At 38.2% G+C, this 27,924-nt stretch overlaps 3 protein-coding genes across 6 annotated transcripts; 2 read left to right on the forward strand and 1 right to left on the reverse strand.

Moving 5' to 3' along the window:
- Nucleotides 1-7,601: 7,601 nt before the first annotated feature.
- Nucleotides 7,602-13,210, reverse strand: fuca2 (alpha-L-fucosidase 2). 2 transcript variants are annotated; one of them, XM_054614154.1, is made up of 7 exons: nucleotides 12,910-13,210; nucleotides 10,957-11,144; nucleotides 10,485-10,779; nucleotides 10,160-10,370; nucleotides 9,131-9,321; nucleotides 8,801-8,909; nucleotides 7,602-8,392 (listed from the first exon to the last, which is right to left on the reverse strand). In XM_054614154.1, the coding sequence occupies exons 1-7, from the start codon at nucleotides 13,134-13,136 to the stop codon at nucleotides 8,255-8,257; spliced, it is 1,359 nt and encodes a 452-aa protein (XP_054470129.1). In that variant the 5' UTR covers nucleotides 13,137-13,210; the 3' UTR covers nucleotides 7,602-8,254. The 2 variants fall into 2 exon arrangements, with proteins under 2 accessions (XP_054470129.1, XP_054470128.1); XM_054614153.1 differs by having other exon boundaries at nucleotides 10,440-10,779.
- Nucleotides 13,211-13,310: 100 nt separating this feature from the next.
- Nucleotides 13,311-16,579, forward strand: LOC129103614 (putative deoxyribonuclease TATDN3). 2 transcript variants are annotated; one of them, XM_054614160.1, is made up of 10 exons: nucleotides 13,311-13,391; nucleotides 13,479-13,511; nucleotides 13,587-13,660; nucleotides 13,739-13,823; nucleotides 14,635-14,697; nucleotides 14,807-14,916; nucleotides 15,330-15,385; nucleotides 15,467-15,579; nucleotides 15,918-15,998; nucleotides 16,205-16,579. In XM_054614160.1, the coding sequence occupies exons 1-10, from the start codon at nucleotides 13,338-13,340 to the stop codon at nucleotides 16,346-16,348; spliced, it is 813 nt and encodes a 270-aa protein (XP_054470135.1). In that variant the 5' UTR covers nucleotides 13,311-13,337; the 3' UTR covers nucleotides 16,349-16,579. The 2 variants fall into 2 exon arrangements, with proteins under 2 accessions (XP_054470135.1, XP_054470136.1); XM_054614161.1 differs by having other exon boundaries at nucleotides 15,921-15,998.
- Nucleotides 16,580-17,129: 550 nt separating this feature from the next.
- On the forward strand, nucleotides 17,130-27,829 carry coq8ab (coenzyme Q8A, genome duplicate b). Of its 2 annotated transcripts, none has more exons than XM_054614059.1 (15): nucleotides 17,130-17,291; nucleotides 17,696-17,893; nucleotides 19,036-19,344; nucleotides 19,477-19,543; nucleotides 21,040-21,117; nucleotides 21,430-21,555; nucleotides 22,722-22,807; nucleotides 22,893-23,033; nucleotides 23,130-23,211; nucleotides 23,345-23,438; nucleotides 24,263-24,404; nucleotides 24,644-24,751; nucleotides 24,853-24,918; nucleotides 25,576-25,662; nucleotides 27,134-27,829. In XM_054614059.1, exons 2-15 carry the CDS (start codon nucleotides 17,759-17,761, stop codon nucleotides 27,425-27,427), a joined length of 1,815 nt encoding a protein of 604 aa, XP_054470034.1. In that variant the 5' UTR covers nucleotides 17,130-17,291; nucleotides 17,696-17,758; the 3' UTR covers nucleotides 27,428-27,829. The 2 variants fall into 2 exon arrangements, with proteins under 2 accessions (XP_054470034.1, XP_054470035.1); XM_054614060.1 differs by having other exon boundaries at nucleotides 19,039-19,344.
- Nucleotides 27,830-27,924: the final 95 nt, after the last annotated feature.

Genomic DNA, 27,924 nt, shown 5'->3' on the forward strand with positions numbered 1-27,924 from the left:
TTGTCTCTGCTGGGATTCGATCTCTTTAACCTGTCAGGCTCACTAGTGTCATCATAGTTCACACACTGAGCTGCACGGTACTACATACCGTCGTGTACATAAACACACCGGGCTCCAACAATAAACCTCCTCATCCCCCGCGGTTAAAGTGAATTGCTTCTGTCGCTATACTTTCGTTTCATGCCGTGGGGATGAGTCTCTGAGGGCACGTCATTTCCATCTTCTCAGTATCAAATGCTGTGTCCTCCCTAACGAGGTTATGTAAGATTATCTGGTTCAAACCCTCTGAGTTCCCCTTAATTAGGACATCCTCCGACTCTCACTCTCTCTTTCTCTCACTCCCTCTCTTTCTTTGTTAGCGCACCACACACTCCTCAGGCATTTACCGGAGGATACGAATCCAAGGTGACTCAAGAGATGCTTGAAAACAGCTGTAATCTGTAATAATCTTCCCTTTATTGTTTTTGTTTTTTTGTTGTTGTTGTTGTGCAAAAGCCCATTGCCTCTTTTGGCTGTTTATGGTTAAGTAGCTCTGCTTTCGGACGGATCTGAGGGGGTTCTTCCAGAGCAGGAGAGAGAAAAAATAATGAAGGATGGCGAGCGCTGCCTCAGATTGGAACGATCCATGTTTCAACAGGGAGGTTTACGGAGGTGAACTAAGTGGGGTGCCCGGGGGTAACAAAAATACAGAGGCCTGGTAGGGAGCTCCCTTTCAAGGTCGGTCTGACCTCATTGCTTAGTTTTCCCTCCTCGGTGAGCTCCGAGTGGAGGGAAGGGGGAATATGGGTGCAGAGTGACAGCGAGATAAGACCCTCAGAAACAATGCATACCTTTAAACTAAGCGCGATAGAGAGGGAACGGAGCCGACGGACTCAGAGTCTCACTGACAAGTCTCTGAACAGATTCAGACTTTTTCTTTTTCTGATCTAACGGCTGTATCAGCCCACATTTAACTGCAAATTCCTCTCGCTCCCGGCAACAAGCACTAACCTATACGAAAATATATGACACAGCAGCAATGACGTGCAACAACAGGAGGCAGGTGGGAGGCAGTAGGTGTGTTTCAGGACGACTGTGGGCTGACTGTGGTACAGTATGTCCGCATGGATGGAGAAATGACTTCACGGTGAGATTTATTCCAACAGCAGACATTCGTGGGGCACATCCCTTACTGCTTTCCACACACACGAGAGAGGACAATGAGAAAACAAATGCTGGCTGTGGAGAGCACCATTATTCCGCTGCATTACATCATATAGAGGCTAAGTTGGCCATTAAAGGGAACAGGCATGAAGCCTCACGCTGACAACAAATCCATAAATATCATACGGAGATAACCGGCTTCAGAGAGGCTGCGTGGTAAAACCCTCTGTGGTGCTCTGACAGCAACGTAGCACATAGCATGCAGAATCAATCAGCAGCCCTCACTGGGACATAAAGCACACGGTCTGATGGGAAAAAGAAAAAAATCCTCGGCTCATACAGCAGCTGACATTCAGATATCGAATATAATCCTCATACAAACCTGACATTTGAATAGTCCCCCGTCCCATATCGACAGTCACATGTGACATTCCTCGCGTTGCATAGTCCGTTTCTCCATTCTCCTCATGTCGGGGCAACAATAATGAAATAAATTAGCAAGGTAAAGTCCCATCAGTCATGAAGCTGCTGGCTGACTGGGTGTACATTAGAAGATCTATTGATGCGAGCTAGTCACCAGAGAAAATACCCAACCGTGACGTGCGGACCCAGGCACAAAAATAGCAAAGGGGCCCTGGGAGGGATTACACAACAGCCCACGTTTAAGGACGCTTTTTCTCTCTCTCTCTCTCTCTCTCTCACTGTGTTTCAAAGCACAGCGGGAGCTGCCTCACTCTACACACAAAGTGGGGAGGCAGATATAATGATGCAAAGAGCTAAACATCACCTTTCTTAGAAAGCAGGAGTCCATTCATCCCCCCCGGATGCAGTCGTTTATTTTAGCCCTATATTGTGTGACTGGATGAAGACTCGAGTTCATTCAGGTACACACAATATGATCCAAATCAGTCGGACAGAGTGTGTGAATATAAGCAGAGCAATAGAGAAAAGCAAAAGTGACAAGCGCTTTGAAAGACACTAATCACATGGTGCAGCCACTCTGAATGTACATTTCCTACAGCGTGATGCTATTCAGTTTGTATGTAGAGAGGAACTCAATGAAAAGACGGCGCGTGGCGGGTTGTGAGGATGCTGCAAAAATTAGACACGTTCTCTCCGACACCCACAGTCTGTTCAGAGCCAGTTCTCTCCCCATCACGACAGGATTCGCTTTGTGAATGGAGAGAGTCGTGATGAGGGTGTCATTAACACGGCAAAAAAAACAAAAAAAAACAGCCAGGACAATACTGCAGATTATGTGCAGCTGCAAACCTCATCCTGTGAATCAGATGCATGAGTTCAGTGTGACGCGATGCCATTACAGCCTCTACATTAACTTCTGCTCAGCAAATACTTCCTCGTTACATGACTTTACCAAAAAATGAATGCAAATGTAAAGATACTACTTTTTAAAAGCTCAAAGCCACTGTATTGGGGTTTTTTTCTGTATTGTTTGGTAATATTTTTTATTTGCAACTGAAAAAGGACGTTTGTGTGGTTTCAATTTTACTGATTTAATTTTCTACTTCTAATTTATTTACCATATAGAAGCTTATGCGCTTGTGAAGTTGTCTATTATGTTTTCTATAATAGTTTCTACATTTGTCATTTATTTTATTACAGTGCAACGCCTCTGATACTTCCGGATCAACAAGTTATGTCACACATTTCTGTGGACAGCACATAAAGAAAAAATGATCTGGACAGGCAGAAAAAAGATTGGGAAATGACAAAATACACATACTCAAATACTGTACTTTGGTACAATTTACAAGGTATTTGTACTTTCTTTGAGTCTTGTAATTTTGCTGTTCTTTGTACTTGTACTCCACTATACTCAGGGGAATGTTGTAGTTTTTACTCCACTTCATTACTTTAAAAGCTTAAGTTTCAGTTACTTTTCAGCTATTTTACATACAGTAAAAACTGTATAATTAGCTTAATTACTGTGTATATTAAAGCAAGACAATGTAATGTTGGTGCTGGTGGTAAATGTAAAAATGTAGTTTAATTATTTTGAAGTAAGAAGCAGAAGTCATTAAAGTCTTTCAACTAGCTGATTAAGTTAGTTATACAACAGTGGGTTGGTATGATAATTAGTACTTTTACTTAAGTAAAGGATCTGAGTACTTCTTCCACCACTGCTACTGTAGGTACGTTTACTTAAATAAGGTTATTTAGTGCATTTTTGAGGTACTTATAATTTGCTTGAGTAATACATTTACATTTTTACTTTGTACTTTATCTCCAGTACATTTTCAGAGGGAAATAATGGTGTTTTTTTCTTCACCACATGTATTTGACTGGTGCAGATAAAGATTTTTAAACGTGAAACTTGATGTTAGATTAAACTACTACAGACTGCCATGACTTAAACCGTCTGCCTGATCAACACCTGCAGCCACAGGTACAGCACATGACACACCACTGAATTTTTTTTAATTTGAGGTGACCACTGGACACGTGCCAAAATCTGTTTCGATAATTATTTGTTCAGAAGCTGCTCTGGAAACAACAAACAGAGTCTTTCCCCTGATTTGAACGGATTTACGATCGCTCCTGCTCAATCATTTGTGTGAAACGTTGGCCTTTCGACACAATATAATTTACACAACTATAAATACTTCACCCGCTTTGGCCATCCTCCTCAGTTTCACTCTGTGCCATTGGGTGAGAACAACTGGGTGCCTCTATGAATAGGAGTCCTTGGCTTCGGGCTGCGGCTCAGCCATATTTAACAGAGGTCTTTCTCTGAACATGAAGCTTACACAGCAGAACAAAGGCTTTAAAAACGTGCGTATCGACTTATAGCTGAACTTCACCTCTAAGTTCAAAAATCCTGCCCAAATGGCAAGTCTTTATTTCCTGCAAAGCGAAAAAACTGTAATTTCACAGTGCTTGTCCTTTTAGAAAACTCTCCAGTGTGCCAAAAAAGCAGTGAATGCAGAGCCTGTGTATTGACGGAGTCCGTCCACAGTATGGAATTGCAGAGGGAGCTATTATTAGCCTCTAACAAGCCCAAGATGAAGTTGAAGCTAACTAACTGCACTGCAGCCGAGATCCATTATGCTGTATTCAGTATCTGGAGGAGCGGCACTAAAATGGCTGATACTCAATGTGCAGTGAAGGTCAAGTCGCCCATCTCTATAAATATAATGGTCTGTCCCCCAGGATGTTCCACACTGCTTCGGCATTTCCACCATCTAAAGCTGCACCGCCGCTCTGCTGACCGCCTCAAATCTGCCACAAATTTGCGTGTGATTGAATGCCACACAGGCACCCGACTACTAGCAGGCCTCTAATGATATTAGTGGTGAAACCGACGGGAGGAGGGGTGAGACGGAGGGGACAACACACACACACACACACACGCACACGCACACGCAGAGAGGTGGGGGGTGTTTATGAATGGAAGGAATGAGGTTTTCCTCTCTGCTGGCTGTAGTGGCTGTCATGTGGCTGACTGAGATATCACTTACAGGGGACACTGAACACCGCAGGTTGAACAAACAGCTGATACAAACACCCAGAATAACTAGGATTCAAAGCCTAAATCCTGCAGATCTCATTAATTCACTCCAAAAAACTTCACCTTCACTTTTGATCAGTCCACCATTGTTTCATTTATCCGTCAGCTCTCTCAAACCGGGCGTACTTTGTGCCATTATCACAGCAGCACCTGAAAATAATCTTGACATGATTGTGTGTTTCCATGGCAACCATGCCAACGTCTGTAGCCAGTTTTCCCGGTTCCTGTCTACATATATAATTACCAACCACACATTACAGAACCAAGACTGCAGAAATGAGAGCACCAGCTTCAGACACACAGTGCGTCAATATGTGATCATACAGGTTTATTATTCTTGTGCTGAAAGGCATTAAAATAGAGACACTTGCAGTCTAAATTTGAATAAAATCAAATATAAAGTAAAGGTATATACTCTGGGTCTTTTAAAATAAAATGCCTTTGTTCAGGTCATACGCATTTATCTCAATATGACAAATACTTCCAAAATTAAATGTACTTTGCACTCTGTTTGTATCCTACAATATGTAGCCTGTAATACTATACTAGAATATACTAGTGTTGAAAGAATTAGTCAGAAACTAGTCATAGTAACTATTACTATCAGCAACTATTTTGATAATTGATTAATCATTTTTTAAGCAAAAAAATCATAATCAAAAAATCAACTTGTTTCAGGTCTCAAATGGGAATATTTTTTTTTGTTTGTTGTTTTTTTTTTTTAGCCATCTAGAACAGTAAACTCAGTATTTTGGGGTTTGGACCAATGCTTAGACAAATCTCTGTCCATAGACGATTAATCAAAACAATGGATAGTTTGATAGAATAACATGCAAAAATTACTCTTCTGTGATATTAAATTAAATATATGTGAGTGTGGGACACAGTTTAACTTTTAGTGGTGCAAACAATTAATCAATAAATATAGAAAATACTCAACAGATTAATATTTAAGGAAGATAATGATCATCTGCTGGCTAAATTAGAAAAAAAATATAAAGCTTGATAGTTTTAGTTTGTTAGTGTATTTACTATTTCCCCGAAAGCTTTCATTTGGGCAATATAATACAAAACTATGTCATGATGTGATGCATTTCACAAAAATGCAATACCTTTATATGTCAGAGCTTCATATGTGACATGTCAATGATGTTTTTAGCTTAAAGCTTTAGGTTTTTCCTCAATTTAATTGACAAAAATGAACATTTGTGAGCTTAAAAAAAGGAAGATAATGATCATCTGCTGGCTAAATTAGAAAAAATATATAAAGCTTGATAGTTTTAGTTTGTTAGTGTATTTACTATTTCCCCGAAAGCTTTCATTTGGGCAATATAATACAAAACTATGTCATGATGTGATGCATTTCACTAAAATCCAATACCTTTATATGTCAGAGCTTCATATGTGACATGTCAATGATGTTTTTAGCTTAAAGCTTTAGGTTTTTCCTCAATTTAATTGACAAAAATGAACATTTGTGAGCTTAAAAAAAGGAAGATAATGATCATCTGCTGGCTAAATTAGAAAAAATATATAAAGCTTGTTAGTTTTAGTTTGTTAGTGTATTTACTATTTCCCGAAAGCTTTCATTTGGGCAATATAATACAAAACGTGATGCATTTCACTAAAATCCAATACCTTTATATGTCAGAGCTTCATATGTGACATGTCAATGATGTTTCTAGCTTAAAGCTTTAGGTTTTTCCACAAAAATGAACATTTGTGAGCTTAAAAAAAAAAATAGTATAAATCGCCAACTGTCCACTGTGCATTCTGTTGTTGTTGTTGTTGTTGTTGTTGTTTGGGGGGATCAGCTGTCCGGGGAAAGCCTTCTGAAGGGGGGGAAATGCACGGACGTGAGAACCCCTTACAAACCCCCCATCTGCACGTCATGGAACATTTGCAGAGCAGGGACCTCCCACCTGAAAGGCGTGCTCCGGAGAGCAGACACAACAGAGAGCTGCCCTGCTGCACCGGACTCACCATCTTAGGTGACACAATACACCTTCTTTTGCAGAGCTGCGGCGGCATTTGCATCATAATTAGCGGCTTTATAAAAAAAAACACACAGTTATGGAGGCTTACCAGTCACCGTGCACCGTGCAGAGCATCTCGTCCCACAGGCTTTTCCTCCTGGTGCATGACAGGGAATCTTGTTTCCCCGGGTCGTCGGAGCTCAGCAGGGGGAGAAGGGGATCCGTTTTGCGCCGTCAGCGTTCTCCAAAAAAGTCACGCTAGGCCGAGGGTGTTATTACAGGTGTGGGCGGCAGGGGGCGCCAACGGGACGCAATGCAATGTAGTCATCCAGGAGTGCAAAGCTGATAGAATCAAAAGATATCTTAAGGTATATGAACGTGATTTATTTCAGGGATATGATATTTGTTTCCCCCCCACACACATGTAAATATAGGAATTTAAAAAAAGACTGCTTGTAGACTTCATTTATTTTATTTAAACATTCCCTCACTTATAAAACATTCACCAGAACACTGGCCAAATACAGCAGACTGAAAAAAAAGTGCAGCACAATTGTGAATAAAACAGGTTTCACAATATAATGTCAGAGGTCACATGTTGAATAATGCATTTAACCTAAAATGAGTTGTATCCCTAAGTTACAGAGTAAGTTACCCAGTTAGCAACACCACAGTGTAAGAGATAAGATAAGATAATCCTTTATTAGTCCCGCAGCGGGGAAATTTGCAGCTTACAGCAGCAAGAGTTAAAGTGCACACAAGAGACATAGTAAAGAAAGACAAGATAAAAATAAAAATGAAAATGAAAATAAAAAATAAAAATAAAATAAAAAAAACAAGCATTATAAATAAGCAATAAAAACAGTAGAAAAACACAATAACTGAAATATAATATTTACAGACAGAAAAAAAAACTATATTAACTATTAACTAATAGTTAACTAATAGTAAAAGTCCTGCGTTCAAAGTCTTAGCTTCTAAAAGTACTTAAAGTTCCAAAAGTAAAAGTAGTCATTACGCAGAATGACCCATTTTCTAAAATACTGTTATTGAATTGTGATTATTGGTGCATTAATGTGGTCGTCTCTTTAAGGTTGCAGCTGGTAAAGGTGGAGCTAATTTCCACTTCTTTGTATACTGCTTGGTAAAGTTATCCATAATACTACATCACATTTTATCAGTTGATTTGAATTTCACATCAATAATCTGTTTCTGCAAAGTAACTAATGTTAAAAGAATAATGTAAAGTAAAAAGTGCAATATTGGCTTCCGAAATGTTGTGGAGTTGAAGCATGAAATGGCATAAAATAAAAATACTTAAGTACCTCAAAATGATACTTAAGTACAGTACTTGAGTAATTGTACTACATTCCACCATTTGACCTGGAACAAAAGGCATTAATCATAAAAGTTACCCAGATCAAAACCAGTGATCATGTATTGATGTTCAGTATTTCATAAAGACAATTTTTACATGTACAACTCACAGACTGAACAGTAAATTTTATGGAAGGGTATTCAGTGATTTAAACATATAAATTAAAACGTTGGGTCCTTCTCTCGGCCTGCAGCCCGGTCAGTTCCTCTTCAGCTGATCTGGTTTCCTTTAAGTGGCACCTGTCAGCCTCAGTGTCCAGGCCCACTGGCAAGGCATCTGTCCGATGGACAGCTGGGGGAGGAGAACCCGCAGCCCGCTGGGCTTCACAGGCTCCCAATGCAGAGACCCGTAGCCGACAAGCACCACCTTGTTTTTTTTTTTTTTTAGAACAAAAGCAACACATGAACCATGTTGACATGTTGACACAAGGAGAGAAATAGAGAGAGCTGCTCTGTAAACGAGTCAACCTCTTTTCCCAGGATGCAGTGCGGTTATTGGACATTCAGGCAGGGTTAAACCAGATAGACCGATATTTATTGAGCCTTTAATAAAATACTGTCTACGTTAATATGATGTAGGTTCTTCTATGAACACAGCTACACTACAGTCTGAAAAAACAGCTTCTTTTCTCTGCCGATTTTATTTACTTTGTCATTTATTTATACTGTTAGATCTGAATCTTTTACTCAATTATCGAGTTATCCAGCATTAAGCAGCCGCCTACTCCGTCATCATGTTATAATAATAATTACTTGACCGAAGCTCTCGTCTTACCTGAGTCTGTCCTTGAGTAACCACAGGTTCATTCAGAATCACAGATCCATTATTGGGCCACTCCAGTAAAATGGCAAAGATGCTCTTATCCTGTGGTCTGAAAGTGTACCTGTCAAGATACATATAATTATTAACAATAATACAGTCTTCTGTATGAGTTTAGAAAATATCATTAACAATATCTCATCTTATTACACTTTAGTTTGTTTGAGATTATGAGAAGGAGGACATTAAATCGCAAAAAGCAACAAAAAAAAGTCAAAGATGACACAGTAAGTTTAACACTTATGCAATTAAGTAGTTCTGAATGTAAAGCCCATAGAAACCCACCAGACTTTAGGAGTGACTGCGTCCCTCTGAACCCGCCATGCTGTTGTGTTGTAGATGGACTCCCCGTTGACCTTCAGCCACTGACCCATCTGCCTCAGACGCTCCTCAAAGATGGGAGCGATCCTTCCGTCGTGTGTCGGGCCGATGTTCATCAGCAGGTTTCCCCCGCAGGACACCGTCTCCACCAACGTCTGAAACACCAGGTTGGATTTTATAAATTTGAATTATATTGCACAAAGACTTCTTTAAAAGCTAGAGGGCGCTGATCCCTCAGAGCAAACAGGACTAACACCCATTTTCATAGTCAGTTTTGAATAAAAATCATTTAGGTTACAGCTTCTCAAATGTAAATATTTGCTCATTTTCTTTTTTTCTATAAAAGTTAACTGAATATCTTTGGATTTTGGACAAAAGAAGTAATTAAATGTCAACTTGAGCTCTGGGAAATTTCAGTTTGCATTTCCTCCCATTTTCTGTCATGTAATTGATCATAATAAGCAATATTGTCAAAGAAAAAAACCAAACATTTAACATAGTTAAAGGGACAGTGTGTATGATTTGGTTGCATTCAGTGGTCTGCTCACTCCTCCCTGTCCAGGCTTGCGCTAACGAGAGCTGTTGAGTGCAAAACCGTGATAACACCTTGCAGTAATAACACTACTTTAGGAGCAACAGAAGTCAGATGGTGGTACCACGGTTTTGCACTCTGGGGCTCACGTTACCCGCATTTTCACAAATGTATCGGAGAACTACGGTGGCCTTCAGGTAACGCAAAAAAAAAAGCAAATCTCTCTCTAGAGCCAGTGTTTGGTTCTGCTGTAGAAACATGGCGGTGCAACATGGCGTATGTAGATCTGAAGGGCTCATTCTGAGCTAACGAAAACACAATCAGTCAATCAGTCAGTTTCAGCTGATTATACACTAATGAAAACATAATTACACTGGCCCTTTAAGCTAAATCCTCAATACATTTAATCATTGGTTATGTAATAAAACAATTTACAGGTAAATGACATATTCATCTCTCACTTCTACAAGCTGCTGGATGGTGAGGTAATCTCTGAGGGGAGCGTTGCGTCGGTAACCCCAGGACTTTGTGTCGATGGTCATGCAGTTTTCCCACTTGTGATTGAGCAGGTGTTCTGGCTGGTAGCGATCAGCACAGGTGTAATATCCGCCGTGTTTGCAGATGGAGCCTAAACCCCAGCGATCATTCGTCACCACCGTGTCTCGTACGGGACTGTGAAGAAATACAGGTTAATATCACGCTGGCTGTGTAAATAATACATCTAATAAAGTTAATATTTACCTGTCATTATAGAGCCAAGCTAAGAAACCTGTACTGTTCCAGTACCTGTCAGGTGCGTCTCCGTCCCCATCAGACCACAGCACCTCCGGTTTGTACTTGACAATGAGCTCATAAAGCTCAGGCAGAGTTTTAGTGGTCGGAAAGTAGTTTGTAGTGAAGTTATTGGCAGCGTCCTGTTCAAAGAGCGGATTAAACCACTCAAAGAGAGAGTGGTACAGCCCTAAACGCAGGTCACTGTTGGCACGGAGGGAACTCACCACCTCCTCTACCAGATCTCTCTTTGGTCCAATATCCACTGCGTTCCAGTTCCAGGAGTTTTTTGAGCCCCAGAGTGTGAAACCTGAAAAATGTATATAGATAAAACATACATTTCCTGCACGGCTGAAAGCTGCATGGCACTAATACTCAAAATAAGTGGAATTATGTCCTTGTTTAAGCGCTCTGAAAATGATCTCTTGTGACTATAAAATAACAAAACAAGAAGAAATAAAGGCAGGATGTCGATCATGTCCTGTACCTTCATGGTGTTTCGTGGTCAGGACAATGTACTTTGCCCCTGATGAGGCAAAGATCTCCGTCCACTCTTTGGCATCAAAGAACTCGGCGGTGAACTGGGCTGCAAAGTCTTGATACTTGAAGTCTGGAGGATAATTCTTCTGCATAAAGTCGACATACGGCTTTAATTGTCGCTTCTGCCAGTACCACCTGGAACAGGAAACAAACACAGCTCAGGCTGAAAGAAGATGAGCAATTTTTTTATTCAATGTATTGGCTAATACATTTTAGATTTTACGATGAGGCCCTCTGTGACATCACCCAACGCAGTGGTCGGGATCATTAGTCTACAACCTCCGGGAGTTTCACTAGAAAAGTTCAGCAGACAAATTCACAACTATAAAGCATTTATAGATCAAAAGCCAAGTCAATAATCATAGTTTGTGATGTATAAGCATCCAGATATCATAGAGTCAATGATGCTGATTAATCAAGACAATGTCATTTGAAAGGTTGAAACTAATACAAAGAATTGGTTTAAATATAGCTGCAACTTTATTATCTTTATTGTTACATATCCCAGAAAGAAAAACAGAAGAAATCACTAATATGAACTACAACCTGACTGATACTGAAGTTTTGAGGCTGATACCAATACTCAATATATTTCTTGTATATTTGTTCAGAGCGCGTCTACAATGACAGTGGAGAGATGTTCCCATGTGTCACTCTGTGATGGATCGCCTGTGTTTACTTTCTTTAACGACATTTATGAAGTTGGCATAACTCTTCCTTTGTAAACAACTGTGAACCAAACTAAAGTTACTACAAACTGGTGTAGCAGGTGTTGTTCTCACCAATATGAACTGGTAGCTGGTAACAATAACTGGTAAAATGAGCTGGTAACTGGTAGGAATCGAACTGGTAAGAATATTAGCTGGTAACTGGTAAGAATCTAACTGGTAAGAATATTAGCTGGTAACTAATAAGAATCTAACTGGTAAGGATATTAGCTGGTAACTGGTAAGAATCTAACTGGTAAGAATAGGAACTGGTAACTGGTAAAATGACCTGGTAACTGGTAATATTCTTATTTGTAATAATAGGAACTGGTAACTGATAATATGAGCTGTAACTGGTCATAATCTAACTGGTAATAATAGGAGCTGGTAACTGGTAAGAATCATACTGGCAAGAATAGAAACTGGTAAGAATCTATCTGATAAGTATATGAGCTGGTATCTAACTGGTAATAATAGGAGCTGGTAACTGGTAATATGAGCTGTAACTGGTCATGATCTAACTGGTAAGAATAGGAGCTGGTAACTGGTAAAATGAACTGGTAACTGATAATATGAGCTGTAACTGGTCATAATCTAACTGGTAATAATAGGAGCTGGTAACTGGTAAGAATCATACTGGCAAGAATAGAAACTGGTAAGAATCTATCTGATAAGTATATGAGCTGGTATCTAACTGGTAATAATAGGAGCTGGTAACTGGTAATATGAGCTGTAACTGGTCATGATCTAACTGGTAAGAATAGGAGCTGGTAACTGGTAAAATGAACTGGTAACTGATAATATGAGCTGTAACTGGTCATAATCTAACTGGCAAGAATAGGAACTGGTAACCGGTAAGAATAGGAACTGGTAACTAGTAAGAATCTTACTGGTAAGTATATGAGCTGGTATCTAACTGTTAATAATAGGAGCTGGTAACTGGTAATATGAACTGGTAACTGATGAGAATGTGAGATTGTTGTCAAAAACCTATAGCTCAAACTGGTCTATCTGAAGCTGGATTTTCCAGTAGGGTTGGCTTTACAGAGCAGAAAATGAATAACTATTCCAAAATCTGTGATCGGTTACCTGGATGTCAACAAACCTTGTCATGTCCCCTAAACAGCCCTGTATGTACAATTAAAAACCCATATCATGAAGATGATAAATGCAAGTAAACAAACAAAACTCACCAGAACCACTCGCTGCCGAAGCTCGGGACAGAGAAGACCCCCCAGTGAATGAAGATGCCAAACTTGGCCTGATCGTACCAGTCTGGCAGCGGTCTGGAGTCGATTGATTCCCAGTTCGGTTCGTATTTCGCCGTCACACTGGTGCAGATCAACAGCATTGATGAAAGGACAGAAACCATTAAACCTCCCATTTCAGGTTTAAAAAAAAAATAAAAAATCATGTGCATGAAAAAGCTTTAAATGAATGTTAAAAAGTCACATGATAAATCGAAAGTGCATAACAGGAACAAGCCAAACACCAGATGACCAGTAACGAGGAAAACAGTGAGTGTTCAACCAATCAGAGCGCTCCTTCGAGTCTACGCATGCGCAGTCCGCCCCACAATGCGGAAGTAGGTAATGTTTTGGTTTGGAGCTCAACGTGACCCATGCATGGCTACGTTGACTGCCACTGTCATATCTCTGCGGGGGATTTTGACAAGGTAAGCTCGCACCTTAAAGGACACAAGTGGCTTTTATAGGTGAAATGTCTTATAAAGAGTTGTGTTTTTCTCTCTTTTCATTGTCAGGACATAGAGGAGGTGGTTGAGAACTCAAAGAAGGTGAGCAGTGTCCACTAAGAAGTGTTGTCAAGTATTGTTATTGTGGGTTTTAACTTTTGCTTTCTTGTTTCCCAGGCTGGAGTGTTGGCGCTGTTAGCCGTGGCCGAGCATGCTGGGGAATTTGACAAGATTATTGAGTTGTCACAAAGGTAACTACAACTATTAGAGGGACCATGCTTTGAATTTCACTTTGTCGCTTTGTAGTGACGTTTTCAATCTTTTTCTAGGTTTCCAGGTTTCATTTTTCCCTGCCTGGGAGTCCATCCTGTTCAAGAGGTTTCTCCAGAGCAGCAGAGGGGGGCTTATCTCCAGGTAGGCTCCAGTTTAAAAGGTCGACTCAACCACATTATTACAAAGAAAACCCCAACATATCTTCTCACTCACTTATTGTACAGATATAATGAAGTTCTGCCATCCTCTCTCCTCCTTATTATGGATATGTGTGTGCAATTCACCCACCTTATCTTTCTCCATTTTCTTTATTTAACTGATGTTGCTTTAGTCTACTCTTTATATACTGTATATTATCTTTTTGCATGTTTTATTTAGAAATGATGTTTTGTGTAACGTAAACGTAAAATGAACAGTATAGAGATGATGGGAAACTTGGGGAATGACATGCAACACAGGTCCCCAGTCAGATGTGAACGGGTTCTTTATCTGAATAGAGGGTCTGATAGTTTGTTTTGAAAAGCCAAAATCATGATCTGGGGCTTTATAAATAACAGGGTTTTTTTTGCAGCGCTCACAGCATTGAAATACAGCAACACCTCCTTCCAGAAACAATGTCCTCGATATTCTGGATGATCCAAAGAAAACACTGTTGATACTTTCTTTATGAACTTACTGTAAGTAGCTCCAATAAAAACTGCTTCAGAGCAGCAGGGACATTGTTTTTGGACAGAAGTGTTGCTTCTGCTGATTATTTTCAAATGTGATAATAAATGCGCTGCGCGAACACAAATGCAGTCACGCCTGCAGTGTTGGGATGGTGGCAGAAATCTCAAAACCTGGAAAATTCCATGAGGGGTTAGTGAGAAAATAAGATCTTTTTTTGTAACTTTCTGTTGTTCTGACATTATAGTGAAGGAATAAAGAATGTTTTTTCCTCTTCTCTCTGCAGGATCTAGATGCAGCTCTACCCATAATAGAGAAATACAAAGACCACCTTGTGGCCATTGGGGAGGTAATAATACAGTATCTCTGATGTGACTTAATTGAGTAGCAGTTTGCGGTCCTGGCTTTCTTTTGTGATCATGTTAACCGTTAACTTGTTTTCCCGTATGTTACTTCAGGTTGGTTTGGATTTTACACCCAGATATGTCCGCGGTGAGACGGACAAAGAAAGCCAAAGGCAGGTCCTCATTCGTCAGGCACAGATAGCCAAGGAACTGGACCTCCCTCTGTGAGTCATGCTGTACTATTGTAGATGATATTAACTCTTTTCAATTTCAGCTTAACATGGTAATGTATGTCCAGTATATCATAACATTATGTCAGGTACCAGGTGAAAAGGCAAACGCAATATAAAGAAAAAGGCACCCGTACTCTGATTAGATGTTCCCACAAAAACATTTATGAGTATCATTATGTCTTCATCAGGTAATTTATGTCATAATGTCGAAGTTGTACTCAATTAATATTTACAGGAGTGTCTAATCAGTGCCTTGTTTCTTGACAATATATGAATTTAAGAAATCCACTCACTTTTTTTTTAGACATTTAAGATAATCTCAGTATGTGCATTAATACAAAATAGATAAAATGTTCCTTAACAAATAACCATCCATAATATTTGTATGTTTCTTTTTTTTCTAGAAATGTTCATTCACGGTCTGCAGGAAGACCCACCATCCAACTCCTGAAGGAGCAAGGTAAACAGAGAAAGTTTAGATTCTCTTGTGTTTACTTGAGTGGTTTTAAAGTGAATTGCAGTTTCTCTAAAATTCCACTAGGTGTCGAAAAAGCCCTGCTTCATGCTTTTGATGGGAAACCTTCTGTTGCCATGGAGGGAGTGAAGGCTGGATATTTCTTCTCGATCCCACCATCCATCATACGCAGTGAGCAGGTACGACAGAGCACCTGATCTGGTTAAATTTACTCTGTGTCACAACCCAACCTGTTACCCTCAGTATCACTAAAGAATACTGTATACTCTTAGAAATACATATTCATATTTGTCTTTTATGTGTCTAAATAGGCAAATTGAATTGGAAATTTGATTTTACAGACACAAATTGGACATTGTTTGAATGTCTTTGTCATTTTTATATGGGAGCATTTACACTTTACACAACTAAACTACTTACACGCTCTCTTCAGACAGCACTGATACGTTGTCTGGTTGAGTTTATCACATTGAATGTTAATGATTGATGATTGTTCTTTTGTGTATTTTCCACCAAGAAGCAGAAACTCGTGAAACAGTTGCCGTTAGAGAACATCTGTCTAGAAACAGATTCACCTGCTCTTGGTCCAGAAAAGCAGGTAAAATGTTTTTTTTCCTCATTTGCGATGCATTTTATATTTTTAGGAGGATATTTTCAATATGAAGCTTTTTATTTTCTAAAAGTATTTGCAACACTATTGAACTTAGTCCTCCTATATTTATTAAATGTGTTTATCATTAAAGTACCATACGTTTTATTCACACACGCATGTCTTATCATTCTTGTTCTGCGTCCTGAATGCAGGTGAGAAATGAGCCGAAAAACATCTGTATCTCTGCCGAGTACATCAGTAAGATTAAAGGAGTGTCGCTGCAGGAGGTGATGGAGGTGACGACACAGAACGCTCTCCGACTCTTCCCAAAGATAAAGTCTGCCATCAGACCCTGACAAAGCCTTAAAAGTCTATTTCATGATAATATAATCAAGTGTTAATTAAGACGTGGTGTAAATCAGTCTTAAGCTAAAACACCTCTATCTGAACTATATAACTGTACTTGAGTGCTGAAAGCTATTTATTTATCTCCATTTATTCTTCAATAAAGGAAGATAAGATAACAATTTAACACACAAGTTGGTTATTTGTCGTGTGTGTGATACATCTGAAACATCAAACATTTCATAAACACGTTACAAAAACAACAGTTGACATCCGTCATCATTTAAACATTCATATCATTGTAAAGTGAATAATCATGATAGCCACTGTGTTATTTTCTTTATATTTCCCATCATCAGATCTAAACATGGCAGTGATAGCATTAGGTTATTAATTCCACTGGTCACTTGTTCTATTTATATCAATGTTGCTGCACTCTCTCTATAATTATATGGTGATTCATCATTCATTTAACATCAGCTGCTATAGCTAAACTCTAATGGCCCTGGATCAGTGGCAGTGCACAGCTTTATGAGGTATTGCTGCCTTCCAGTTCTCATAAAACCTCACTATATATAGGAATATCATTTAAACTAAAGTGACCTGATGTGTTTTCACTGAAGAAAAAAAACAAAAAAACAGATTTTTTTATCTCATGAACGCAGCATGTGTGCAGTTCACGGACCGCCCTTCAGCGCACAGAGGAGCGACTGACAGTCAGTGGAGCCAGTGCGCAGGTAGGTTGATACCCGGATCTAACAGCTACGCGTCGCCTCATTGGCCAGTGGCTGATAAACTTCGTCTCGAAGGAAAACGTGAATGTCCTTCAGCGGGTCGCGAACCCTGCTGCTTTGAGTTGAGGTGTTCACGAGACAAGTGTGTCAAGTCACACTCGTGCTGCAGTTGCACGATGCTCACTGCTTGCTCGTGGAGATAAGAGGAGTCTTTTGTGAGGTAAGTGAGCTAAATGAACACTTTAATTCATTTTAAAAGTTCATGTGTAAAAGTAAAATTTCCTAATTTTCAATTTTTATTAATTTTTTAAAGTTGGTGTGAAAGTGAGATTTTCTTATTTGTCAATTTAAATCACTTCTCATTGTTGGAATCATTTAAATTATTATTTAATGTATCATATATTTGTTTTTAAACCTTCCAGTGTGTCAAATGTTTTTGTCTTTCTGCTCTCTTATCACACACAGCCAAGTTAATATTACACTTTTATCAGTGTTTGATCAGGTTGTTTTTTCAAACCATGCTGTGGATACGAAGTCATGCTTTATTCTACAAACATGGAGTCATAAACTTATGATCAGACACTGATTCAATCCTAAACTTCCCTCTTTCCTCTCCCCTCACAGCCTAGAAGCAAACCTGTTGCAGAGACCCTGTTATCCCTGCCATCAGGCCTGAACACCAGCACCATGACGGGTGACACGGTGGTCTGGAGGGGTCTGACCTGGATGAAGCAGGCGGCCTGCAGAGGCTCACCGGGCGGCCTTCGTGGCTCCTGGAACCAGAGGCTGGTAAACTTCCATCATGCTGCCGGATCAGCAAGGGTGAGCAAGTCAGCCGTGATTTGGCCGCCATGCAGCCGCGAAGCTGGATAGAATTTCACAAACATGCAACCCAGATACCTCCCTGAGTCAGTTTCTGCCCCCATCACCTCATCAACACCAACAATAGTGAGCAGGGCTGTGAGGCAGACGGTGCTGGAATAGAAGATAACAGTTGAGAGGATTGATAGTGGTCATTTATGGCAAAAAAACATGATAAAAACATAAAATTGCGCAGTGCTTTCAACTGAACTTTAAGTAAAGCTTCTGAAACAACATGTTTGGCTTCGACCCTTTAAAATGTAGCAGTTTCTATTTGTGACCCCTCATTACAGCTTCAATAAATCCACCAACTAGTGATTTTCCCCTTTTTAAACATTTCTGATTAGTTGTATTTAAATAATTAATAAAGGCATTAGGAGGTAAACTGTCTCATATCCACCTAAGAGTAAAAACTAAAGACAAATCTAGTTTATTTTTCAGAACAATTCTTTCGTCCTATTTTCCAATTTAACATATTGTAACCAATGATTTTATAATAAAATGCAACAAAAATCAACAATTTCTAAAATAAGCTGCATCTTCAGCCAAGTTTTACGTCAATATTTTACTGATTGCAGCTCCTGAAACAGTCAAATCAATTCCTAACCTTCCTCTAATGTCATATCAGAGCCAAAAGTATCCCAAATAATGTGTCATGTTGTCATGGCCTGATTAAGCAGCAAGAGTTCAGGGCAAGAAGTTGTTGAACTCTTGAGCTGAGATAAATTGATCAACAATAACAGATTAATCAGCAACAATTTTTTCGATATAGTGACATTTTTAATAATATATATATACATTTTTAACATTAACGGCATCATTTTTATCGCTTTTATATTTTTGTTTTTGAACAGTTTAAACAAATCAGAGTGTTAAGAATTAAACTTTAGAGGTGCTGTTTTTTCTGATTTTGCTTGTTTCCAGTCTTTTCACTTAAACTAAGCTAACCAACCGCTGGCTGTAACTTCATTTTTAACGGGAAAGAGTGTTATCCTTTCTTCGCATCTAACTCTCGGCAAGAAAGTGAATAAACATTTTTTCCCTAAAATTTTGAACTATTCCTTTAACACTTATTCATATGAATCATGTTTTTTGTCGTCCAGCAGACGTTCAACAGACAGCGAGAAGTCTGCGTCCACAGAGCCACAGCAGCACAGCGTTTCAGATATTCCACCATGGGAGCTTGTTTCAGTGCGTGTTTCATAGGAAGTGTTAACGGCGGACAGGCGACCTGCACTGGGAGACCCAACGTTAAGCATGTGAAGCTCCACAGGGACGGGACACACCAACTGTTCTCTGGACATACAAGGTTCTTTAACCAGGACAACTCCACAGCGGGACGTCTGACGCCCGAGGACGTTGATAAAGCAGGAAACACCAAGAAAACAGACATCAAGCAACATAAACAAGTGGTATCTGCTCTTAACACTTTTTATATACATCAATATATTTTTTTCAGTGTTGTGGTATTGTTTCAATATTTCAAAAGGAAGATTTTATTTGTCTTTTGTCCTTTTGAGTTTAGTGCTTTTCTTGTATTACAGCTCAGTGACAGAGCCAGAGAGAGGAAGGTGCCCGTCACACGGATAGGAAGGCTGGTCAATTTTGGAGGTGGGTGTGTTTATTGGAATTCTGGTTATGTTTTCTAAAGAAAAGTGACTATAATGATTAATATAATTATAGTCCTTAGAGAAGAACTTTAGGGAATGTAAATATGTAGAACTTCTGACAATGCACCCTCCAGCAAGGCATTTGACCCTCAGTTGCTCCAGTGGCACTGCTCTGTAGTCAGTGGTAAATTACTGGGCAGCTTCCAGGTGCTGTGAAGGTGTGATCTTGGCAAAAAAAATGGAAAAACTAATTTTATTTTAAATACATTTGAAAGGTGCCCTTCACAGTTTTCTTTTCAACAGAAAAACGTTATGTTTACATTCAGTGTTTCTTACCAAAAGCACATTGTGTGTAAAATCTTCTCCTTTTTAAACATTTTCAAAGCAGATTTTTTTTTTTTATATACTTTAAAATCAGCATTATCCAACAATGGTTGACACGAATTGTAGAAATGACAGCTCTGGCATTTCCTGGAGAGCAGTGATGAAGTGCTGAGAAATCAATATCATGAGAACATGTTTCAGGGACGTGCCAGAGTCCTGCCTGAGAATCCATCTGTCATAAAACGTGTTGTCACCTAAAGGGCAGCACACTTAGTGGTTTAGTATCAGTTGTTTGTTCCACTTCTTTCATGGACTTAAATGGCCCCTGAACTCTCAAAGGCTCCGAGTGTTTCTCTAAGAAATCAAACCGGACTCTGGTTACTGATTGCTGTTATCACAACTTCTTTTGCTGCTGCTGTTATCAGATGCAGAGTACGACATTGGCAAAGGTAACACTGGGCATTTATATTATTATCAATCTGGCAACAATTTTTTTTTCTTGGCGGGAAAAAACACCAGGGGCTGACTTTACTCTTGGGCAAAGTAGGCAACCTGGGGACCCCAAACATCTATGGATATATTATGATGTTAAGATAAGAAAAATATTTAATTAAGTTAATATTGTTATTCATTGTAACCCAAAATAAAAGTCAAAAGGCTCCCAAAGCACTTTAAAAAGTATGCAAATGAACTGTTTTCTACTGCCTTACTGTGTACTTCTCCTCCAGAAGAAAACATTGGACTGTAGTACTACATCTACCTGGCAGAGAGATATTTCTGGTTATGTTGCAGATTCAGATTTGACTCACTATAAGTATAACAATTAAAATATGATTCATTATTATTAATTATTGTATCCTGCATCATATTAGAATGGAAAGATCCACCTTGAACGGATGTTAATTGTGCTGATATTGCCTCTTTTTCACACTTCACTTGAAGTTAACGTTTGAATGCAGGACTTTAACTGTGCGGTATTAATAGTTTTACTTCTTACTACTTTTTTTTTTTGGCAAGGGCTTCTTCCACCACTCCCAATACCCAGTTCCCAGTTGATGAAAAGGAAAGCAATGGTTGCCTTGGGCCCCCAAATCACTAAATCTCCCACTGAAAAACAAACCCAAGTCACGTTCTTTATATTACCTTATTAAGAAGAATGGTTTTTTTTTGCAGGTCTGGCGGTTGGACTCGGTATTGGGGCGATCGCTGAAGTGGCCAAGAAGAGTTTAAATCCCCAACAAGGAGTGCAAGGTGATAAGAGGAATATAAAGAACATGGTCACTCTTCATGTTGAGGCTGTAGACACTACTCTTAAATAACTCAGTCTACGTTTTATCTTGCATAACATTTAAAAAAAGCGACAGATTAGCTTCAAATTGAACATAATGAACAATATATTTTATGTATAGCACCTGTGCTTATAGCTAGTGGTGTAAATTATATTAACATTACTATTAGATTTAACTATTGCAGTAGATGAACATCAAATATATAAGATGTAACAATCTTATCTGTATCTGAAATACAATATTCAATGTATGTGATTATGATGTTTTTTTTTAGGTAATAAAAAATCTGTTCTGGACTCGAGTGCCTTCCTCTCTGAAGCCAACGCTCAAAGAATCGTCAGGACACTTTGCAAAGTCCGAGGTGCTGCTTTAAAACTTGGACAGATGCTCAGCATTCAAGGTGAGGAGTTGTAGAAAATGTCTCGTATTCAGAAACTGATCTCCAGTGACTCATTAAAAACTGATCTCACACCTCTCACACACTGCTCAGGCATGTTGTTCACAGTAAATGTATCAGTGTGCCTTTTTAAAGGTTCAGCTTTCACCAAGAGACCAAACACAGACAGCAAACTGCTGCTCCCGCTTCCCAACAAGACTTCATCATGTTTCTGATTCAGACTCCCAAATCCCTTCAGCGAGAGGGAAATGTCATCACCTAAAATAAGCATGGGGCCAGCTGAATACAATAAGTGCCATTCCATCAGAGCTATTGTAGGCGGACGAGGCTCAACTGACACTTTATACAGCTGGATTACAATTCAGAGTCATCATGTGCTCTCTTGTTTGTTCTCTCTCATATTATCATTAGAGCCAAGTCACCACTGGTGGGAAGAAACTACAGTCAGTACATTTAAGTACCGTACTTAAGAAAGGTTTAAAGTACTCCTACTTAACTTGAATATTTTAATTTTAGGTAGGTGTTTGTTAACAAACATTTAAAGTTGCCCCCTTCTACCATAGAGAGAGGGACAATGACATTTTTATGATATACTACATTATAACTTTTATGATATACTACACTGACTTTTTATGACATTTATATGAGATACTTTACTATTTTTATGACATTTTTGTTAAATACTATATTATGAAATTTTAATTTTTTTTTACAACACACTTTATCTTGATTTTGTTATGACATGCTATCTAATTTCATGACAATTATGAGACATACAATGCATTGATATTTTTATTATATATATTTTTTAATATTATACATGCTATTGTAGGACTTTTTTTTTTTTTATTACATTTTCATTCCTCTCCACTTTGTCTCAACAATGAACTGATCAGACTTTAGTGGCCAAAGGTCACTGTGTCCTTACGTTTGTCCCATTCTCGTCAAAGCAATAACACAGGAACACCTTGAGAGAATTTCATTAAATTTGGCACGGACATCTGCTTGGACTCAAGGATGAACTGATTAGGATTTCTTTGACAAAGGTCAAGACATTTTTGGCTATAACTCAAGATATCATGTTCATTTTCACAAATGTCTAATAGGATAAAATACATGTATAACAGTTAGTTTTCCCTCCGTTCATCTCTTATTTTCTCTCTTCTCAGATGACGCCTTCATTAACCCTCAGCTGGCCAAAATCTTTGAGCGTGTGCGACAGAGTGCAGACTTCATGCCCCCTAAACAGATGATGGTACAGTTTGGAGTAGCCGTTATAAACAACACAAACTGACTAAACTAAAGATCAAAGATGAGATAGTTGTATCTTCCCTCTGCAGAAGGCCATCAGCACTGACCTCGGCCCAAACTGGAGAGACAAGCTGGAGTACTTTGAGGAGAAGCCGTTTGCGGCGGCGTCCATCGGTCAGGTGCATTTAGCGAGACTGAAGGACGGCAGAGAGGTCGCCATGAAGATTCAGGTGAGAGGAGCGTCTGAGATAAAACACAGAAGCAAAGTATTACATAAATACAGCAAAAAAACAAAAGAAATCACACAATGAAATCTGTTCTTTCAGTATCCTGGAGTCGCTAAGAGTATCGACAGTGACGTGAATAACATCATGACTGCTCTGAGTTTAAGCAACGTGCTGCCTGAAGGTAACATTGTCAGAGATTTCTTTATCATATTTATGATAACGGCTCCTTTTGTCTGGTGTTGCTAACTTCCACTTTAGTCAACATACTCTCTTTTCAGCTACTCCGCTTTCTAACGTTTGCCCTCCTCTCACAGGACTGTTTCCTGAGCACCTCATTGAGGTCATGAGTCGTGAGCTGGCGCTGGAGTGTGATTACATAAGAGAAGCCAAATGTGCCAAAAAATTTCAGTAAGTTGTTCACACTTATTCTGTGAATACACACTTTTTTGCCTTTTAACCCCTAAATATGGAGCAATACTTTTCTGTGACATTTCTAGTTGTGAGCAGTTCAATCAAAATCATTTTACCCTCTCAGACAATTAATATGAATCATTTTGAGAGGCTTGAAAGAATAAAACTACATTATTTCCCCCAAAAGTCTGAAAAATGAACATAATGTTGTGTATGAGAATGTCTTTTTTTTTTTTTTTTTGTTCTACTTGGGCAATCAAATACATTTTAGGACACCCCTGTGCTGTTTATAACTGGTGATTGTTTATTGTACATTCAGTCTGTAATCAAGATAAACACTGCATTGAAGGAGTAGTTTGACATTCTGGAAAATTTGCTTTCTTGCGGAGGATTAGATGAGAAGAGTGGCAACACTTTCTTGTCTGTTTGAAAAAGGATGAAACTACAGCTAGCCTTCAGTTAGCTTAGCATAAAAACTTCCAACAGTGGGAAAACAGCTAGCCTGGTTCTGTCTAGCCAAGATATAATTTATTAATTAGTGAGCTTTAGAGGTGCTGGTTGGTTGACTTTGTTACCTTTGGACCAAGGATAGGATAACTTTTTCCTCAGTTTCCAGTCTTTATGCTAAGCTAAGCTAACCAGCTAGTGGCATTTACTTAATATTTATCTTACAAACATTAGAGCAATATAAATCTTCTCATCTAACAATTGAAAGACAATAAGGCAATATTCATTTTAAGAGCAAAGTTTATACTTCAGCTATCAAGTTGATGACGCCGATGTTTTCCCTTTTTGCTTTATTGTTGCCGTTTGTGCCGCAGAGAGCTGCTGAAGGATCACCCGTACTTCTACGTGCCCGATGTGATTGACGAGCTGAGCAGCCCTCACGTCCTCACCACAACGCTGGTGCCCGGTTTCCCTCTGGACCAGGCCACCGACCTCTCCCAGGAGCTCAGGAATGAGGTACGACCGCCGTGAACCCTGCGCCGCGTACAGTAGAATTCACACCTGAGCACTGCCGAGACGTAGGCAGCTTTGGAAGTGTTCAAGGTGATGTGCCGAACGCAGAGACCTTTTTAAAAACCCCGGAGTCATGTCAGCACCATATTTGAGTGTCCTAACACACAATTCATGCGTTCATAATAATACAGTACTACATACATGGAGCACTATTTCCTTTCTCCTTCTTTTGCTTCTGCTAGATTTGTGAGCAAATCTTGATGTTGTGCCTGAGAGAGCTTTTTGAGTTCAGATACATGCAGACTGATCCAAACTGGTCCAACTTCTTCTTTGATCCCCAAGCTCACAAGGTCGGTTTGTATCAATCCCTTCATTCGCTTTGCACACTGTTGGTACATTTGGTATTTCCCCATTCTTCACTGAGTTCTGTTTTTCTGTTTCATGTTTCCAGGTTGCACTGTTGGATTTTGGAGCTACGCGTGGATTTGACAAGAGTTTCACTGACACCTACATCGAGGTGAGATGCTGTAGAAATGTATTTGAAAAGTTTCTTGTGTAATTATGACACATCACATCTTTATAACTACATACCAATTTATCGTATGCAAGAAACTTTTCTGGACACAAGAAAAGTTATCTTGTTATAGCACAGAACTTTGCAGTTATCACAGAAAATATCGTTTCTTGTTATAGTGAAACAGATTCATAATTAAGGAAACTTTTAACATTTAAACAAGATATTTTATTCCATTGTAGTTTACATTGGCTAGAAAATAATAAAATCATTGACTGGTAAATATGGTTTGATTAAGTTTTATTTCATGTTTGTAATCAGATGCGATGAAAGTATCATTTATCCATCATATGATGTTATTACAAGAAGTGTTTCTAATTATAACAAAATCATTTGGTATGTAGTAATAGCAAGAAAGTATGTCAAACATGAAAACATATCTTGGTTGAACATGAAAGGGATCTTGTGTTAATTAGAAACTTTTCATGTTATGCCAAAAAACGCTGATGTATTATATATGAATATATTTGTGTCATGGTGTCAACACTTGACACTTGTTTGCTTAAAATTACTTGTTATGTTATTAAGACTCATAACATGCTTTTTTTTCTGCCAGCATTACATTTTACATCAGTTTTTAACTTTAATCTCTAAAATCAGGTTATTAACGCAGCTGCTAATAAGAACCGAGAAGGTGTCCTGCAGAGATCCATAGACATGAAGTTCCTCACAGGATACGAGTCGAAGGTAATGAACACAAACCTCTTCACTATAAAACACAACATTGTGTAAATTAACGTTGTTTTTTAAGGTATGACATACAATGACATTTTGACATACTCTACTCTGACTTTTTAATGACATATTATACAGTGACATTTTTCGACATAATACACAATGAAATATAATGACAATTTGTATGACATACTACTCAAACACATTCTATGGCATTTTTTTACATAGTACACTATGACTTTTCTTATGACATATCATACTATGACATTTGTATGACTTTCTTTTGACATACTTAACTATGACATTTTATGACATACTATACTAGGACTTATGTGACATTGTTTCAATACTTTCACACTTTTTTTACTTTTTTACTTACAAAGTATGACTTTTTCACATACTATACCAAGACATAATTTTGACAAATTATACTATGAATTTTGGTCAAGTCATTTACATATTATACTATGACATTTTTTATGACCAACTATACTACGACTATTCCGACGAACTATACTATGACTTTTTTAAGCTTTTTTATGACATACTATACAAATCCTATTTATGACATACTATACTATACTATGACTTTTTTTATATAGTATACTATGACTCTTTATGGCATACAATACTATGACTTTTTTTATATTATGATATACTATTAGTTATTACAACAATTATTTCACTGACATTTTATGATTTCTTTTGAACATACTATACTATGAATTTTTTTGGCATTTTTTCGACATACTATACTATGTCTTTTAAGACATACAAGACTGAGTTTTTTATAAACAAATTAAAGTATGACTTATTATGACAAATATTACTATGACATATTTTGGCATTTTTTTGACATACTATACTATGACTTTTTTTGGCATTTTTTTTGACATACTATACTATGTATTTTTTTAAGCTTTTTTATGACATACTATACAACTTATTTTTTAAATCCTATTTATGACATACTATACTATGAATTTTTTTTATAGTATACTATGACTTTTTATGACATACAGTACTATGACTTTTTTAAAAACATACTATGACAGTTTTTTTTTTTATATTATGATATACTATTAGTTATTACAACAATTATTTCACTGACATTTTATGATTTCTTTTGAACATACTATACTATGAATTTTTTTGGCATTTATTCGACATACTATACTATGTCATTTTTTAAGACATACAAGACTGAGTTTTTTATTGACAAACTAAATTATGACCTATTATGACAAATATTACTATGACATATTTGGGCATTTTCTTTGACATACTATACTAGATTTTTTTGACATACTATAGTATGACATATTTATAACATACACAATGATGACTTTAAAAAAATTACAGCATATTATACTATGATTTTTTTTTGACAAATTATACCTTGACAAAGTGAATAAGTGTATATCCCTAAATGTAGAACTTTTGCTTTAAAGCCTCTTGATTAACTGCTGTGTCCTATAACAAGGTGATGGAGAACTCCCACGTGGACGCAGTGATGATCCTCGGAGAGGCCTTCTCTTCTGAGGAGCCTTTTGACTTTGGAGCTCAGAGCACCACAGAGCGAATCCACAACCTCATCCCTGTGATGCTGAGGGAGAGACTCACGCCGCCTCCAGAGGAGACGTACTCTCTCCACCGCAAGATGGGTGGCTCCTTCCTCATCTGCTCTAAACTCAAAGCTAGAATATCCTGCAAGAACATGTTCCAGGATGCCTATCAGAACTACTGGAGAGATGGACGCCCTGCAGCGACAAACTAGCTTGAAGACTGGTTTTCCAAAACGCATATCAAACAAAGACTCCGACTTGTTTGTGTTATGTTGAACAATTGAACTCACAAATTCTTACCTGGAGTGTAACCCGGGCCAGATAATGTCCAGATGTAGTTCTGTATTTTTGACTAATTGGGTTAACCAATAGAGTACATGAAAACCAGGTAAAAAAAATGAATAATGTTGTCAAAAGCATTTCACCTCTGCACGCTTCATATTCTATTGGTCATTTTGACCAGGACTCTCATCCAAACTAAATGTGTGAAGGTTATGTCTACGTACTGTTTGAATGAATTTGTTGTGTACAAACTAACACTCTTCTGTCTCTATGGTTAGAGGATCTGTATTCCATCAGATCAGGACTGTAAGTTGAAATAAATATACTCTGTTACAAACAATAAATCAAAGATTTGTAAATTTCTGGGAATGAATATAATTATTTAAAGATAAAATAATTAAAAGTAAATAATTGAAAGGCTAAAAAA

This window comes from Anoplopoma fimbria, chromosome 15 (genome assembly GCF_027596085.1).
Source record: "Anoplopoma fimbria isolate UVic2021 breed Golden Eagle Sablefish chromosome 15, Afim_UVic_2022, whole genome shotgun sequence".
NCBI lineage: Eukaryota > Metazoa > Chordata > Actinopteri > Perciformes > Anoplopomatidae > Anoplopoma > Anoplopoma fimbria.